The 20,208-nt window shown below is 35.4% G+C and overlaps 1 protein-coding gene across 1 annotated transcript; it reads left to right on the top strand.

Annotated features, from left to right (window-relative positions):
* The first annotated feature begins 12,557 nt into the window (after positions 1-12,557).
* LOC150093435 (uncharacterized) lies at positions 12,558-18,136 on the top strand. The gene is made up of 2 exons (XM_090413513.1): positions 12,558-13,953; positions 17,912-18,136. Exons 1-2 carry the CDS (start codon positions 13,550-13,552, stop codon positions 17,913-17,915), a joined length of 408 nt encoding a protein of 135 aa, XP_090269639.1. The 5' UTR covers positions 12,558-13,549; the 3' UTR covers positions 17,916-18,136.
* Positions 18,137-20,208: the final 2,072 nt, after the last annotated feature.

The raw sequence follows: 20,208 nt of genomic DNA, 5'->3' as shown, positions 1-20,208 counted from the left end.
GAATAATTTCCACTATTACTTCTCTTGTACTGGATAGCATATCTAGGTATTGTACAGTGTTGTTATTGTTGTCATTTACAATGTTTATGTAAATTTGGTATTCAGTTCGGCATAATTTTTGGCGTGAAAGCCAGCAACTGAGTTCTTGCAAGAATTAAGGGAGGAACTTCTTTCTTGCCTTGACCTACCTGGACGGACCACTAGAGATATTTAATGCTCTTGACGGGTATTTTCAAGTGCAGGGCTTAGAAGCGAGCAAATGCATTGGAGTGTGCACGGATGCTGCTGCGAGCATAACTGGACGTCGCTCAGGAGTAGTTGCGAAAATAAAAGAAATTGCGCACCAGAAGTTTTGTCTACTCACTGCATGATTCACCAGGCGCACCTAGTTGCAAAGTAGATTTCTACTGAACTAAACACTGTGATGAATGACGCGGTGAAGATCATTAATGAAATTTGTAGTCGAGATATGAACTCCAGGCTGTTCACGACACGGTGTGAGGGTATGGACTCACACCTCTCAATATGTCCTTCTGAATGCAGAAGTGAGGTGATTACCGAGAGGAAGGGTTCTGCACGCCTTTTCGAACTGAGGGAAGAAGTAAAGCAGTTTCTGCGAGAGTGAAAATGTGATCTAGTAGAGCCTTTGTTGAATGAGTGGCTAAGCTTGCCTAAATGGTAGACATATTTAGCCTTCTTACCAAACTTAATATTTCTCTTCAGGGGTCTTGTACAAATATTTTTACACTGAGAAATAAAATGGATGCGTTTAAAAAGAAGCTGGCTCTTTGGGATAATCGCGTACAAGAATAAGATATAGAAATGTTTTCACTTTTGGCAATCAAAAATTCTTTTGGAAGAATTTTTGATTGCTGTTGATGTCAACAAGAAAGTCATAATCAACATAATAAATCAACATTTAAGGGTGTTAGATGAAAACTTTAATGATTATTTCCCTGAAAAAGTGGATCCTCATAGAGGTAACCTCTATGAGGATCCACATTATTAATAATCCCTTCTTGGAAGATAAAAATTGTAATTTTATAACATTGGATTTAATAAATAAAATACTATCTACATTGGTTTATGTTTCTGTCTTAGCCGCCAGCCTGTCCGCGAAATATTTCTCCTATTTTCCCCGGTCCGCAGATGTAAAAGGTTAAAGAATGATGCTGGAGAGGGATGTCAATTGCATGACCTAATTTGATAACTACGTCTCTGAAGTTTTCTGTAGGTGCAGTTTCAGGAACACTTGTATAACAAGATCTTTATTGTTGCTGATTTAAAAGTTCGTATTGTTGTTTTAGGGAATTCAGTTCTTGACAGAGTTCGGATGTCTCTCATCAAATTACGTTGCCTATCATTAGGTTAACACTAATTTCGATGTATTTTACCATTTGTAGGACACTTTAACTGCTAAATTATTTTATTTACCTAAATCCTCATATTCGCTAATTTTTTTTTGGTATTTGTTCCTTCTGATTATCAAAGAGTTCTTGGACAAGATCTAAAGCTGGCTTTTATAGTCTCTAGACCGTTTTCTATTAGTATATTTAAAGAATTCAAATTAAAGGACTCATATTTTTTTGACTGTTCACTTTATGGTTTGTTTCTTCCTGTGATATAATCGGCTGAAGCGTGTTTGGCAGCATTGATTTGTTCTCCCAACAGTATAGGCACTTCCATTCCTCGCGTCTTCTATTAAATTTACTTTGCCAGGTTGTTTCGGAAAGAGACGAACTTGTAAAGTGAAGATTCCTAAGGCATTTCCTACAGGTTATATGACTTCCGTCAGACTTCACTTGTTGCACATGGCCCAGCTTTCTTCCCTCAGGCAATTGTAGAGATGGCAGAACTTTGTTCTTCGCTCGTTGATGAACACGGCCCACATTGTGTTTAATTTACAGCATTCGAAATTTGGATTCTGCTTAACAGCTTTCGATGATTTATATATCAATTATCCAGCGTGACAAGTAGAATCTCTCTGCAACTTTTAAATTAAAAACAGGAATTAGATGAATATTTATTTTTATTACTATATTATTATTATTATATTATAATAATAATAATAATTTTCAAAATATTGGTGCGAAATTTTGTTAAAAAAATAGAAAATAATTCATCTGGAAGATTCCAAAAGATACCTTGTTAATAAATAACGACAACCTTGATTATTTATACACTGTTTATCTTCAATCCCACACGGAAAGTTAGAATTCCCTCAAAAAAGTGCGATACTATTTATGAATGAACCGAATTGAGAAAATATATTAGAAAGTGGTATGCAGATCCGATGTCTATTATTTTTATTTACTAAATATCATGCTAAAGATCGAATTATGGGGCTCCCAATCAGTGCCTTTCGAATCCAAGCACGTGTTCGACATCTTCAATAGAACCTGCATACTTTGCCCCCCCCCCCTTTTATTCAACTCCCTGAATAATGAAATTTGAATGCATACTGTTCTAAAGTAAATTATTCTCTTCGATAATATTATTTTTTCCTGGGATACAAGTATTAATAATATTTAAATATGCGCTTTCTTTCGTGAAAGAATTGGGGCTCAATTTTTGTGTTGTGTTTCAGTCAATAAGAGAAAGAACTTGATTCAGTTGAAATTTGGGAATGTTCTATTTGTCCACAAGAAGGAATGTGGAGAGAAGTCAACATTTCATCGAATGCCCACAATTACTCCTCTGATGATACTGGGAATCCGATTTGCTCTGAGAAACTAAAAATATCTTTTTAATATTGGATAACTAAGACGTGTAAGAATAAAATTTTAAGAGAAAATCTTCTTTAACATTAGAAGGCTACTACTGCAATAATAAACATTTTTGTTCCGATGTCTGGAGAAGCGATCGATAGACAAAAAGGTTTGGTGGATGAAAATAAATCAGAAGCAGTTACATTCTCATTTCTGGATGAACATCTTTGGAGAAAGAATTTTCCATCGGACTTAACAAATTATATTTTTAAGAAGACGTTAGTCGCAGGGAATTTTTATTTTCCATTGTACTGAACTGTTACGGGGTGTGCAATTTCTTTTTTTCTTTTTTTTCTCTTTTTTTTTAAGAAGTAAAATATGCAAAGTCAAACACAGCGTAAAAAAAAGAAAGAAAACTGTTATGCAAATAAAGTTTGATCTACAAAAAATGAGTCAAGTTCATTCTATTAAATTCATTCTTCACTAGGTGAGAAAATTTATTCGTATTATTGTAATTTTAACAATAACAGATGATTCCTCCTTCAGCTCTCTAAAAGACGACATGCGATTCTGAAATGAAAAGGACACGGCTTTAATACGCTGATACTTCATCATCATGCATATCAAGGATTTAGGCCTAGCGTGGACTGTTCCAGCCTTCGAAGTCATCGTTGAATCTTTTAAGAAGACGTCCTGGTTTTCTTTTACTTAATGCCTTGTACTTGAAGGCTTGTTTTGCTAATCTTTCTCTTTTCATTCCTTGAATAAGTTCCATTCATTTATGTTTATATTTTTTAATGTTTTCTGTTACTGATTCTTGGTTTAATTCTTTCATAATTTCTTCGTTTCTTTTGTGATCAAATGGAGTGAGTATACTTTGCAGTTTTTTCTCATAAACTTCATTTCTGCTGTTGTTAATCTTTGTTTGTCTTTTTGTTTTATTGTCCAGATTTCGCTTCCATACATTAAGACCGGTAAGGCTAATGTATTGTATACTTTTAGTCTGGTTTCTTTTTGAACTAGGTTTGGTTTAAATATAGAGTCAATTACCCCAGTTATTTTTAAATCTTTTGCAATTTTTACATTTATATCTTTTTCATTTTCATATGTGATCATACATCCTAGGTAGTTAAATGAATTCACCTGTTCTAAGATGTCTATTAATAACGTAATTCTTGCTGGATCTTGTCCTTTAAAGGCCATAGTTATCGTTTTTTCTATTGATATTATCATATCATAATCTTTTGGCTATCTCATTTAGATCTAAAATAGCTTTCTGTAAGTTATCTTCAGAATTTGTATTATTATTTGATCGTTGGCAAAGAGGAGAGTGTTTTAGTTCACAGTAGGAGAAATTTCAAAACCTTGATGGAAATTTTTATTCCATTTTATTATTATTTGATTTAGGTAATTATTAAAAAGAGTTGCTGAGAGGGATATCCCTGTTGGACCTCTTGGTTTATCTCTCTTGTATATTATAGCTCATGATTTAATCTTATTTGTATTGGATTATTTTCATATATACTTATGATAGCTTTTAGAATATTATTTTTATTTGTCTTTCATTTAATATGTTAAATAAAATTCTTCTTGAAAAGGAATTTTATCTTGTTGGATCTGTAGCACAATCAGTTCTTAGTATGCAATTACTTCATTTCCCTACTAAAGAAAGATGCTGGCAATGAAAAGAAAATAATCAGTTGGCATTTGAAGAAAACAAATTTCTTAATACGTGTTAAGGAAAGTAAATACGAACTATGAGATGAAATCAGCTGCACGGATGAATGAAAACCCCAAACCATTCTATCGCCATAAAGCCAGAGTAAGAAGAAAGTCTCTAATGAAAAATAGATGTTAAAAATTGTGCTGGTAAGTTGGTATAAAAAACTTAAAGAAAGAATTAAATTAGTGAGTGATTATTTTTCCAATGTTCTTCATGAAGCTGCAGGTAAATCAGAACCTCATGTGGCAGGCATGGACGTCACTATGAGGTAGATAAAATTAAGTTGCTTGTAGTGTTGAAAATCACAATAGGAAATTTCATGGATTTGGGGGCGTATATTGTATGAATATGCAAGAAAGATATTCTTAATTTCGTTCACTCTGTTTAACTTCAGCCTAAAAAAGTGAAAGTAACGGAGTGCTAATACTGTTGTAGTGATTATGGTTTTAGAATAAGTTGGTTAAATCAGAATTCGAAATGGGCTCATAAGGATGTGATACTTTATGTATGACGAGCATGGCTTGTTCAGAAGTGACGGGCAAGTTAGATAAAAGAGAAATCATAAACTACAGTACTGGGGGACTTTGCCCAAGCATTTGGTAGGGTATCGAATGTTAATATGTTAAGTAAACTGAAGAAAATGGTGATCAATTTTTGTTTGAAATCAAAGAATAGTGTACATCAAATATTAAGCTGCACCAGTGGTGTGTCCAATAATAGCGGAGATACCACAGTCAGAGATACTCAGTTATAGTAATGCTGACGAATAAAACAGGCATAAAAATTGTTCTTGATTACTTGAATAAGCTGACATTGTGGGCAAGTGTTTTTTTAATGTATCAAAAGGTAGAGTTATGCCCATTGAATTGAAAAAAGTTTCAATCTGCATAAGTAGTAGTATGGGTGACGGTAGTGACAAGATCAAGATCAAGATAAGATAAGGAATCGTGACGTGATTGGTTGATGACGTCATTGTGTGCATGGCTTCAAGGGTGTGGAATGTTTGGAATTTCCCTGTGGGCAACTGTGTCACTGGCTTCAGTTCTTGTGTTTTGGTTCGCGTATGGGATTATGGGTGATGGTAGAGATAAGGATTCGGGTTGTGATTGGTGGTGCACTAGTGACAAGATGAAGATCAAGATAAGATAAAGGATCGTGTGGTGGGTGGGTGTTGTTATCAGGTGTAAATAAGTGACGTCATTTGTTATTTGTAAATAAATGTCGTCATTTGTTATTTGTAAATAAGTGACGTTGTTGTTTTGAATGGAAAAGGGAGATATATTAGAGATGATGATTCGTGTTGTTATTGGTGGTGCACTAGTGACAAGATGAAGATCAAGATAAGATAAGGAATCGTGACGTGAATGTTTGTTGTTATGAGATGTAGATAAGTGACGTCATTTGTTAGTTGTAAATAAGTGACGTTATTGTTTTGAATGGAAAGGGAGATATATTAGTGTATAAGTAATGGTGTTGTCATTGGTGGACACTTCTGACAAGATCAAGATCAAGATAAGATAAGGAATCGTGACGTGAAAGTTTGTTGTTATTGATTTTGGAATTTCGCTGTGGCCCTTGTCTGTCAGAAATATCACGTGATGTTTTTGGTTCGTTTTTTGCCTTGTGGGTGATATTTAGAGATAAGAATCGTGACGTTATGTGTTTGGAAATTCACAGTTTCGAGGTTTTCTGAATAATTTAATTATATGCTATGTCACTCAAACATACAGTTTTATTTTATTTATTTTTTTTTTATTTTATTATTATTTTTTTTTCTATATATGGTTGTACTAATTTTCCAATACATTTTGAGGTATTTCTTTCCTGTTAAACGGTGGGATTCTTAGAGTAAGTCGCGATGGCGGCAGTGTAATAAGCTATTCGAGGTTTTCTGAATAATTAATTATATACTATGTCACTCAAACATAGTTTTTTTTTTTCCATACCTCATATGTATTTTCTTCTATATTCATATTCTAATCAAGTTCATATTTTATTGATAATTCATCCGGATATTTTGATTTGTCTAAAAGTAAGATCTTAAAATTCAATAAATAAATAAACAAATCGTGTGTGTATTCACGGTTGTTTCAAAAGTGTTCTTTCTTAAACATACATAACATATCAAAGACACTGTTTGTTCTTTTAAGTTTACATATTTATTTCACAGATATTATTTACATTGCAATATGCAAGAAATAGGAATTGAATTTACATATATCACCAATGCAAATGGTGTTTTTCTTGGCGTAACATTTCTTTGAAAAAAAAAAAACTTACATTTCTTTCCAGAATGGGAACATCATGGTACTATCTAGGTTTTCTGAATATTCCAAATTGTTGATTAACATATATTCACAGAACACAAACACAAATCTGAAAAGACTTTTCATTATAGGTTACTGTGCCTAACATATATTCACACCACAAAACACACAAAACATAGGAGTTGATAGATATTTCTGTAAATAACCAGAAAAGCTAGTAGACTACTTAATTTACTTTAGTATCCGTTTGGTTCTCTGTATTAATCTTTCCCACAGGTGCCCACCTTGGTGGAAAGTCTATGTGCCGTTTTGTTTAGGGTAAGTGTTATTTCCGGTTTCGAATTCCGATTGCTGTTAGAGTATGGAATTCAGACAAGTGAAATTATTATTATTTTTTTTTCAAATTGATTGGTTGTTTTCTGTATTTTACTTTTAAAAGTCATATTCTAACAGAATAACTGAGTAGAATTAATAAATATATAAAGTAAATGTGAATTTATTTTCCAACACTGAATATTTCTCATTAAGTCTTTTCTTATCCGGTCGCCTTTTGTTGTACATAGGTGAGAAATCGTGTGTTTTGTTTCGAACTCTTGGTTTCCGTTGGGAAATTACCAATATAACTATTAATTTTACCTTCGATTCCTTGTGCTCTTAACCTATTTCTGTAAGTAGAATTTATTTCTGAATTATTTTCCCACACTGTTTATTTTCATTAACCTTTTTATTTTTTTTTTGTAGATAACTGAGTGACTCATTTCCGATCAGTCGGTCATCGTTCTTTTCTTAGCGGTTACTTCAAAGGTAAAATTTTTCTCAGGGATGTGTATTAGTCAACTTTCTGATGGGTAGCAAAGGTTCGTAATTTGACCTTGAGTGATCGATGAGAACTAAGTTATTCATTGTTACATGATGTGATTTTTGGTTTTCCATTGGTTCTAATTTTTTTATAAATAGACTAAAGGGTCGCTCTTTGATTCCAATTTGAGTTTCTAGTTTCTAGTAACTACTAGAAACTCCAATTTGAGTTTCTAGTAGTTACTTTCTCGTAGTATTTGTAACAGTTGTATGCATTCAGAAGATTATTATAGTTTCAAAATGAGTTTTCCTGGAGAAAAGGTAAGTTAATTTTGTTATTTTATAGCAATGTCATGTGAATTTTAGTGACTATATTAGCGATTTTTGTCTATAATGTTATAAGGTGGTTTTTGCAATGGAAAACGAATAATCATGTTCATGATATTCAATCTGTTTTGTGTTAAGTGAAAATCCATAAGTCATATATATATATATATATATATATATATATATATATATTTTTTTTTTTTTTTTGATTGGGAAAAGATATTCAGTGTGGTTGTTTAGTAATATTGTGTTAGTGAAACCATCGCATAGTGTCGAAATTGCTAATAAATTATGATGAGTAACATTTAATTTATTTATTTATTTTATTTTTTTTTTTTTTTGGTTATTAGGATTTTTGGGGGAAAAATTTTGAGGGTTGATGCTTAGTAAAAATGTGTTAGTGAAACTCTTATGTAGTATTGAAATTGCTAAAATCACCTTGAGTTTTTATTTCTAAACGATATTTCTGAAATCTAGAAAGTAATTTTTATTTATTTTATTTTTTTTAATAGCGATCATCTGTTATTCGGTTTATTGATGGTAATGGGTATATATCCAATCATCAACCCACCATTGTAGAGGTAGATTTGGCAGGAGAAAATGAAGAAATCACAGGACGTGGTATTAATTCTAATATAACAATCGCTGGTGTGGCTGGAGGAAGTCGCGCCCCTCCCCAAAATTTATATGATTCACATTCAGTTACTGGATGTGAAACTAAACTTTCTACTTCTACAACTATCGAACCCTCACTCTACAGGGACTTTTATACTGTTTCGGTGGCCCGATCACGTAAATCTATCAAGTATCAAACTCGACAATTAGAGTATCAAGTTCGATTTCGTGATCTGGAACTCTTTTCACCAGAGTGTTTTTTTGATATTTTTCGAGATATGCTTAATGAGATCATTCAGCGTTTATCGAGTTCTGGAACTTTTTCTCACGTTCGGTTGGGTGTTAGTGCATCCAGTTTAGAAAGCAACATAAACTTACCGTTTATGTTGCTTTCTGAACTAATTATCCATAGGATAGTTGATGCTTTTTATGCTGTCTCCCAATCGAAATGTGAGTTTCTTTTGGCAAATGATCTGATTATCGACGTCATTCTTATCAATATAAGTAACAATGGGAGTGGTGGTGGTAGTAAAATCAATGTTAAAAGAAGGACGCTGCTTAGCCTGGATGAATTTGTGAAAATCAAAAGAGCTATTGTGGAAATTAACAACAAAGACAATCTTTGCATGGCCCGAGCACTTGTTCTGGGTGTTTCTTCACACACTGATGATGTTGCAACATACAGACAAGTGCGTTTAGATTGTAAAAAGTTACAAACAAAGAGGGCTTTAACTCTGCACAAAATTGCTGGGATTCCGCTCATTTCTTGCGGTATTCCAGAAGCAGATCTCTTTCAAAAGCATTTGACTCCGGAATACCAAATCGTAATTTTTTCGGCAGATGCTGATTTTTCTGTGGTGTTTCAGGGACCAAATGCAAATAAACAGATCTGTCTTTTATACCACAACTCTCATTATGATTTAGTGCGTAGTGTGCCTGCTCTGTTTGGGAATAAATATTATTGCCCCAGTTGCTTTCGGACATACAGCACTTCTATCAAATTGCAATTGCATAGATGCAAAAATATATGCATCCGCTGCCGCACAAACGCCAGTCATAGTGTGCGGGACCTACTTTTGTGCAAGTCGTGCAATAGATTTTTCTACGGCAACGAATGTCTGAATTTGCACATAAAAAATAATATTTGTTCAAAACTCCATCGTTGCGGACAGTGTTTGACTACTTTCTCTACAGATAAAAGTCACGTCTGTCCACCTGAAAATTTCTGCAACTACTACAAATCAGTTCACCCAAAACAGAAATGCTTTGTGCAAAAATCTGAGGTCTCAAATAAACAAAGTTTCTATGGTTTTTTTTGACACAGAAACTATAGCTAAAAATCATCGTCATGTACCAGTATTATGTATAGCTGATTTCGGTAGTCACGAACGCGAGTTTTGGGGTGAAAACTGTGTGGGTCAATTCCTAGACGAGCTGTTTTCTGTCAAGAATATTATGAAAAGGGATCGAGATGGTAAAATCCTTCGGACTGTCAAACCAAAATACGAAAATATTCGTGTAATTGCACACAATTTTCGTGGTTTTGACGGGTATTTTATTTTGGAATATCTTTTTTCAAAAAATTTCCAACCCCGTGTAGTGTTTGACGGATCGAAGATACTTGCTATCTATTATGACCCTTTAAACATCATATTTCTTGACAGTTTTTCCTACATAAGTGTCGCTCTTCGGAAACTGCCTGCTATGTTTGATCTCCCAGAAGTTCGTAAGGGTTTCTTTCCTCATAAGTTTCACACATCCGATTCTCTGGATTATCGTGGAGTCATCCCCGAAAAATCATATTTCCAGCCGGAATTTATGAATAAAGAAACTCGTACAGAGTTCGAGCCTTGGTACGAAAATCGGCTAGATACTGAATACTGTCTGAAAGCGGAACTTTTAGCTTATACGAAAGATGACGTGCGTGTTTTGCGAGACAGTTGCAACACTTTTCGCACTCTCTTCATACAGCTCACCCAGATTGATCCCTTTCTCCATGACATTACAATTGCAGGAGTATGTTTGAGAGTATTTCTCCAAAACTTTTTGAAACCTAACACATTGGCCATACTTCCTGCTTGGGGTTACATAGGGGCAAACGTGCAAAGTCGAAAGGCTTTGGCTTTGCTCAAATGGCAAGAACAACAGAACAACATAACCATACAACATGCACGTTCTGTGGGGGGAGAAGTCCGCATTGGACCTTATTTTGTCGATGGGAAATGTGGAAGCTTAATTTTTGAATATTACGGCTGCTTCTTCCATGGTTGTCAGTTTTGTTACAAGCCAAATACATTCCAACCATACAGAAATACAAACATGATAAACCTTTTTGAGCAAACAAAGGATCGCGAAAACTATTTTTGTAGCCAAGGATTCGATGTTATCTCAATTTGGGAATGTCAGTTTAATGCAGAAATTTCTGAAAACACAGCCTTGAAAACCTTTATTGCTGCTCTTAATATTCCAGATCCCATATTACCTCATAGTGCTCTGCATGGTGGCAGAACCGACTGCTACAAAATGTATCACAAAATTCAGTCAGAAGGGGAAGTTATTTGCTATTTGGACTTCAGTAGCCTTTATCCATGGGTTATGAAATACCAGGTATTTCCTATGGGGCATCCCGAAGTTATTATCGATAATTTCGACTATTCTCCTGGAGTATACTTTGGTATTTGCCATGCAAAAGTGGAAGCACCTATTGATATCTTTTTGCCGGTTTTGCCCATCACAGTTAACGAAAAATTAATCTTCCCCCTGTGTGGAAAGTGTGCTTCCGAAATGGCCCCATTATGCTCTCATACGGATCGATCATTTACAGGTTATTGGTGCAGTCCAGAGTTAGATTTAGCACGTTCTCGCGGTTATAAAGTTATTGAATTTTACGAGGTGTGGCATTTTTCTCAAAAATTTGAAGGGGAAGAAAACTTCTTTGCTCACTATATTGATACCTTTCTGAAGCTGAAACAGGAAGCATCTGGATGGCCTGAAGGTCAAAACCGACAGGCTTATCTGGACGAGTTTTTGCTAAGGGAAGGTGTTATGTTAAACAGTGAGCACATTAGTAAAAACCCTGGTAAACGTTCACTTGCTAAGCTTTGTTTGAATTCTCTATGGGGAAGGCTTGGCATGAGAATGTTAAGAACTCAGACCCAGGTGATTTCCTCTTATGAAGACCTCGTAGAACTTTTTTTAGATAACAGTAAAGTTATCCAAGATGCCAGGTTAGTGTCAGAAGAGCAGATGATGGTTGGCTACTCGCCTGTTGAAGGCACTGAGCCTGAAAATAGGAAATGGAATGCTGTCATCTCCTCATTTGTAGCTGCCTACGGTAGGATAAAGTTATACGAGGTCATGGAACCTTTGCAAAGACGGCTTTTATACACAGATACTGATTCTGTGATTTTCATTGAAAAACCGGGCGATTACTCACCGTCCATTGGTCACTACCTTGGGGAGCTAGGTGACGAACTCGACGGTGACTTTATTGTTGAGTTTGTTACCACAGGCCCCAAATCTTATTCCTACAGAACGCGGAGGGGTAAGATTGTGACCAAATGCAAAGGCATTACTTTAAATTCTCATGCGGCCACTGAGATTAATCTGGAATCTATGATTGCAGCAGTAAGGGGTGAGCCACAAAATATCCAAATTCCTGTACCATTTTCTGTCCACAGAGACAAATGGAGCTGTCAACTCAAAACGACCTCAGTAACAAAAAGATTTGGATACACTTTTGCGAAGCGCATAGTGTCAACAGACACATGCACTTTTCCCTATGGGTATTTTAAAGGATAATTCCTTACTCTCATATACCCCATAAGCAAAAGATGCCATCTATGGGACAGAAAACTAAACAACATTCTACCTGGTTGGTAAAAATCCATGGTTGTTTCCCAACACGATGATTTGCAGTGTCGCCCTTCTCTTGTACATTTTTAACATCAATGTTATTGTTACTATTATTCCACAATAGCTTTTTTTTTTTTCTTAGAATTAAAAAAGAAAATTCGTCTTGGCATGATTACATGGTGACTGTGATAAAAAAAAAAAAAAAAAAAAAAAAATGTTGACAAGGAGATTTTTTTTTATATTAAAACAAGTATCTATTTGTTTTTACATGATCTCTAATTATATAAAAACAATCACAGACTTATTATATTATCATTTTCAATATGTTCATACATCCATTTACATGTATAGTTTCGGGAGCTACTCAGTCAGGAAAAACAACATTCGTGTTGTCTCTCATAGAACATTGTAATCAACTAATCAAACCACCACCGGAACGAATCGTTTACTGTTACAGTGAAAATCAAGATAAATTTAAAAAATTTACCAATATAGAGTTCGTGAATGGTTTGAAGTTACCTGAATTTGATTCTAATGTGAGAAATTTACTCATAATCGATGATTTGGTTCAGCAGGCTAAGGACAGCACGGAAATAGCTGATGTATTCATAAAAGGTTCACATCACCGTAACTTTAGTGTCATTCTACTGACACAAAATTTATTCTGTAAAGGTACACATTTTCGTACAATTTCTCTCAATAGTCATTATGTTATTGCTTTTAAAAATCCCCGAGACTCTTTGCAGTTTTCTCATTTAGCTTCCCAAGTATTTCCAGGACAAACGAACGTGTTAGTTCAGATTTATAAAGATGCAACACGGGAACCCCACTCATATTGAGTTTTAGACTTTAGACAGGAAACACCTGATATTTTACGCTTGAGGTCACGGATTTCGCCAGGAGAAGAACCCAATACAGTATTTATCCCTGAATGGCTGATAGACTCAAACGCTATGAATATCTCATCAAGTACTTATCTCATTCCTCTCCCAAACAAGCAAATGATGCTTTAAAACATTGCACCTCCAGCCAAATCACCACACTCTGTGAAATTTGCAAAAATGTATTATGTGGAAATATTCCACTAAAAAACAAGCAAAAGTCACGCCTACGAAGGAAAAAAAAATTATAAGAGCACTAAGTAACAAATCGCTTCCCTTCATAACCAGAAGAAAATTGGTTTTACAGCACGGAGGAGCACTGTTCCCATTATTAGGCAGTATCATTGTTCCTTTATTGACTTCACTTATTAGAAAATGAATATGTTTAAAAAATTTACGCTTCTCCAATCACCAGAGGAGCGTGAATTGTATGCACTTGATGACGAAATGAGTGCTATTTTAAAAATAAGAAATAAACATGCAGATGAAAAAGTAAAAGCATATTTAAATGTTCTGCAAAAGTATTTAGGGTTGAAAAACCAATTGGCTCTCACAGAAGGAGAGCAACAGGAACATAGAATACCACGTCCAGAACCTTTACTGAACAAACCAAATACCCAGAACCATTCCCATCAACCATCAACATCAGCCACTCCCAGTGAAGAAAATGCTTCCACTCCAATCCCTCCCCGCAAGAGAGCTCGAAGAAGGAGTACCAAATTCATCTCTCTATCCCTCCGAAAGCTGCGTGGGAATAAGAAACTGGTTTGGAAAAAATGGTAAGTGAAAAACAATTTTTTTTTTTTAATTATTTTTTATTTTCAGTAAATGATCTGTAACAGCATTAGTTACTACAATATCATTTAACCATAAATCCTTAGAATAACATTTGTTAATAATATTTTGCATAGAAAGACCACGACATCTCAATATTAAAAAATACACACAATGCAAACCACACGCGACAGATTCCTTAGCTTGTACAATTACAGAATTATAATACCATTTATTAGTATTAATATTCAGAAAGTTAACAATATCGTTTTCGGGTGGACGACCGAAGCTATCGAAAAAATCACCGTGTTTGTCTTTAATATAGATAGCTTGCCAATGTTGACCTGGCAACCAGGTCGGATCTGTGTTCACGACGAACATCGACTGTTGTTTTCTGATCGGATATAGGGGCAATTCATCACGAGCACAAACTCCTAAACCCACTTTTCTCGTCGTGGGTTCTAACTCTAGTATGCTTACTAATTGTTCAGTGTTCATAGTCCAGTAACACAGAACGATCCTTTGTTACGGATAACGTACACTCAAATTCTGCATAAAGAACCACTGTGATGTTTTCAGGAAGAGGTTGAGCAAATTTAACCTCTAGTCGCACACTTCCTCTTCTTAACAGGCTGACATGGGGGGCAACGGCATTTTGATCTGGCGATAAGTCAAATCCATAGAGAACGTTTCCCTTTACGTATTCTTCAAAAGAAATGTCATTACCACAGTCTCTGTTCCATTTACCTAGTGATGTGAACAGTGACATGTAACATCTGCTGTAATGCCTTTCTTTGAAGTTCGGAGTCAAAGGTTGTGAGGGATACTGAATACCGTCAGTGGTCACTACAAGAAAATTCAGATTGAAATGATGAAAATTAAATGGATTTCTGTTGAAAGTGCCATTAAATCCATCACTAGCGACCAGTCCAATAATTAATCTAGATGGTATTTCACCTAGATACAGATTGTCTCGTGTGGCATCTGACATACCCTTGGGAATTGAAAAATAAGACACTTGCACACGGTTGATGGGGTATATCATGTTTGACTTGTCTAACACAGACAGGTGAGCCAGTTGAATCTTTGAATTTATTTTGACTTTGCGGACAAAAAGTGTAGCCTCTTCAATTTGCACTTTAGCCTTAGAATCAGCATTTGCAGTCAGTAAACAAAATTCGGGAGAACTGCGAACCATACGAACACGAACAGTAACGTTATTGATCAAGTACCGGTCTTGATGCATGATGTCAGCGTGTATTCGCCCAAGCATCTCGACACTTTTTGATTGGTTAATTCGAGCTTGTCGTCTACGCATCCCACATTCACTTTTGGTAAACATATCACTAACATTAGCCACATCATCTTTAACAAATAGTTCATTTGTGAGTTGACTGTTTTTAGCATCTCTGTCATAATTTAGTAGGTTTTCAATATAAGCCCTATAAGGATACGTGTCTGATGCCACATTCACTAGTTTATCTTGGAGAAAAACGTCAATTTGACTGAACAGGGAATGGAAAAAATTATTCACAATACCAACTGAAGAATCTTCGATAGATTTACTATCATTGTCGGTGAAGCGCACACGAACACGTAGGTATGAGTTTCCCAAATCCAAGTATTCTTCAGATGTACCTGGTATGCAAAATTCCACATGACCTCCACTGTCAGTACTGGATATTGGTTGGTAGGTAACATAAGAACTTCTTTCCACACACATGTTGACACGAGGGTGGGAAAAAAGATCTAACTCTGACATCATATCCTCAGCAAAAGATGTCATCTCGCTTGCGTTTTTTTGTATTCGTTTTTTTCTTCTTGCTTCCTTGACCTCTCTGAAGTAATCGACTCTGAGCCTTTTCAGCAATGGTTTTCCCAGCTTCTGATGCTCTGTTTATAAAGGCTCGACGTACAGGTACCCCTTCCTAGACATCTCCTATCATATGCTGACCGGCTTTTAAGGCTTGACGACCGACAAATTGAGCTGCAGGTTTTAAAAGTGGACTTAGAAAGGAGAAGGCACTTCTGAAAATGCTACCTAATCCGTACCCACGCTGTATTGGGGGGCCCGTAAACATTTGAGCCCCACCTGCCTGCAATGTGTAATATCTGAGATAATCAGTCATCCTTCACTTGTCGGAACTGTAATTTAACTATTATCTTGCCACCACGAAAGTGGAACAATTCGCCGCTGTCAGAACGAATTTCAATGCTAATTGACTGAAATGTTTGTTTTCGTAACGGATAATAATCAGGTTGAGCAAAAACGAAGGAACACTTAGTGCTGCACTGAACAACTCGTAACAATGGTGCACTTGTATCACCAACTATCTGTTCTTGTATTAAATCAGAATAAACAAAATATGCGGCTACACCCCTCTTTATATCAACTGGATATTTCCCTGTGATTGTACCTTTCAGTTTAACACCAATCTGATTAAAACCCAGTAGAAGCCCCAAACCCGAGGCCTCCTTGGGAAACAAAAGGTTGTAATCTTTCGGCACTGTCAGAGAAATAGTGTTGTTTGGGTTCTTTTTTCCAGTAATCACAGAACTCACATCAAACATTACTTGAGGAAGTTGAGAAGGTGAATTGTAACTGCCATGGGGAATCTTGTACACTTTGTAAAATCCTTCTTTAGACTTTTCGAAAACTTTATTTCCTGTGATGTTGTCGATATTGTTCACTCCTCCACCAAGTGCATGTATCATATGAAACTCATCGTAACCGGAATCTATGTTATTAAATTCTCCCGGAAGATGAATTTCGGCAAGAGCAACTTCCCATTTACCTTTAAGTCTGATCTCGTGTGGTAATTCCACTTGAAATTTCGTTTGTGTGTTTGTAGGAAACATTTTCATACTGGCATTACTGGGGAGGGTTAAGTAAAACATCTTCGCTACGAACCCAAGAATTATACGATGAGGGATAACCGAGCCACTTAACAAAATACTGAAGCTTTCCTTTCTGTTTGCGCTGCTTAAGTACTTGTTCGATTAGATACACGTCTTCCGGAAGTTCATTGGATATATTAGCCTTTTGCAGTTGAGGTTCATAGAAAGTTCCCTCCACTATCTCTCCGTCCCGACTGCGAACTCTATATACTACAGGGTTTCTATTAATAACCTGAGCAATAGTGAACAATTCTCATGTCCAGTTACCCCAATACCCTTTTCTAAATTTGTGGGTATCATCACTTAAAACTACACTATCACCTACTCGAAATTTTGGTTTGCTAGTCTCCTCTTGGGTTCCGTACATATATTTCCAAACACGATCCTCGTTGTGAAGGTTAACTTGCGAAGGAGCCATACCGATAGTGCGGTGTGGTGTGAGGTTATAAGTATGTACAAGGGTCGGCAAAACTTTCGTATAACTTTTACTTTTAGTATACGTCATCCATTTGTAGATCTTTGTTTTCAATGTTCTGATAAATCTTTCTGCAATGGGTGCTTTCATTTCGCTCCTGGTCGTGTTGAAATGAATATTATGGTTCTTAAACAATGCACGAACTTTCTTGTTGCAAAACTCTTTTCCTTGATCAGTGTTTATGTAACGTGGCACTTCCTCTTTAAAAATAGACTCGAAAGCATTAACAACATCGTCTGCTGATTTCTTCTTCAGTGTTCGAACCCACGCAAATCGGGAAAAACAATCAATGCATACAAGAAGGAAACACACACCCTCATTCTCTTTTGCAAGGGATGACATATCTGCCAAATCACATTGAAAAGTATGTAAAAGTGTCGGGACTTTGATTTGATTGCGTTTAAACTTTCTTCTAATGGGTTTATGTCTCACATAAGTAGGTTGTGTTGCTAACCAACTTTTCACGGTTTCATGTGGCAAATTTGTATATTTCTGTAAAGCTTTGATACTTCCAAAACTAACTACTGTATTAGGATTATAGTAATCTGCTAACTTTTCCATTACTATCAATGATTTTTTTTTCTTTTCAGGTGAAAATCAAGAAACATCGCAAAAGTGGCAGTTACTTGCTTTTATAGCAGTACTGCTAATATTAGTGACTGGTGAAATTTCCATAGTCATATTGGAAGTAGTATCAAAAGCAGGCAACCAAACTTGCCTCATCAAAGAAATGTTACGCCAAGAAAAACACCATTTGCATTGGTGATATATGTAAATTCAATTCCTATTTCTTGCATATTGCAATGTAAATAATATCTGTGAAATAAATATGTAAACTTAAAAGAACAGACAGTGTCTTTGATGTGTTATGTATGTTTAAGAAAGAACACTTTTGAAATAACCGTGAATACACACACGATTTGTGTATTTATTTATTTATTTATTTATTGAATTTTAAGATCTTACTTTTAGACAAATCAAAATATCCGGATGAATTATGAATAAAATATGAACTTGATTAGAATATGAATATAGAAGAAAATACATATGAGGTATGGAAAAAAAAAAAACTATGTTTGAGTGACATAGTATATAATTAATTATTCAGAAAACCTCGAATAGCTTATTACACTGCCGCCATCGCGACTTACTCTAAGAATCCCACCGTTTAACAGGAAAGAAATACCTCAAAATGTATTGGGAAATTAGTACAACCATCTATAGAAAAAAAAATAATAATAAAATAAAATAAATAAAAAATAAATAAAACTGTATGTTTGAGTGACATAGCATATAATTAAATTATTCAGAAAACCTCGAAACTGTGAATTTCCAAACACATAATGTCACGATTCTTATCTCTAAATAACACCCACAAGGCAAAAAACGAACCAAAAACATCACGTGATATTTCTGACAGACAAGGGCCACAGCGAAATTCCAAAATCAATAACAACAAACTTTCACGTCACGATTCCTTATCTTATCTTGATCTTGATCTTGTCAGAAGTGTCCACCAATGACAACACCATTACTTATACACTAATATATCTCCCTTTCCATTCAAAACAATAACGTCACTTATTTACAACTAACAAATGACGTCACTTATCTACATCTCATAACAACAAACATTCACGTCACGATTCCTTATCTTATCTTGATCTTCATCTTGTCACTAGTGCACCACCAATAACAACACGAATCATTATCTCTAATATATCTCCCTTTTCCATTCAAAACAACAACGTCACTTATTTACAAATAACAAATGACATTTATTTACAAATAACAAATGACGTCACTTATCTACACCTGATAACAACACACACCCACCACACGATCCCTTATCTTATCTTGATCTTCATCTTGTCACTAGTGCACCACCAATCACAACACGAATCCTTATCTCTACCATCACCCATAATCCCATACGCGAACCAAAACACAAGAACTGAAGCCAGTGACACAGTTGCCCACAGGGAAATTCCAAACATTCCACACCCTTGAAGCCATGCACACAATGACGTCATCAACCAATCACATCACGATTCCTTATCTTATCTTGATCTTGATCTTGTCACTACCGTCACCCATACTACTTGCATATTAACTGATGAAATTTCAATTCTGGGAATTAACGAAAGCATGGATATCCTCGTCAATCGATGAGGATATGGAGATCATGTCTGATATGGCTCCAACTCTTTGCTACTCTTAGAAAAAATTGGCAAACCGCACATCAAATCAATTGGGTACTTAAAAGCATTCTGACTAGTAGCGAATAAGTAATTATTATCCCTTTATAAAGCTTTGATGCATACAAATATGGAATTTTTTGTTTAGATTTGGTCAGTGGGTTCTTCAGGATGTAGAAGTGGTTGAAAGTATTCAATGGTAATTCTTCTCGTGATGCTTTCAGATTTCTGAAAGAAATTCTTGAGAGCAATTTCTTCCAGTTGAATTTCCAGAATTTTTTTTTTATATCTGATCCAGAAACGAATGACCACAAGACATACAGCACATTATTGCCGTGTCTGGGTGAGTGGAATACAAGAAAGGAGGAATCTGTTCGCATGTTGCTTGAACAGGTGAGGTTTTAATCTTTGAGGGAATCATAGTGGGCGAGATTGTTCTAAAGGACAGAAGCAGATGGAATGATAGAGGAGGCAGTGAAGTTGGTTTGATGAGTGTTAAGATGGACTGTAAAATAATATTTATCAGCAGTGGCTGTTGTGATGATTTTGAAGTAGGCTGGAGGAATAATAGTGCCAATTCAGCATTACACTGCACATGAAAGTATCTGTAGGAGAGGCACAGGGAAGAAACTGAACATTTATGAAAAAGCGATTGAAGTGGTAGTAAAGTAGTGTCTCTTGCGAAAAAA

This window comes from Typopeltis vanoorti, chromosome 24 (assembly GCF_054136105.1).
Source record: "Typopeltis vanoorti isolate ZY-2024b chromosome 24, IOZ_Tvanoo_1.0, whole genome shotgun sequence".
NCBI lineage: Eukaryota > Metazoa > Arthropoda > Arachnida > Uropygi > Thelyphonidae > Typopeltis > Typopeltis vanoorti.
This window is presented reverse-complemented; position numbering and strand designations above follow the sequence as displayed.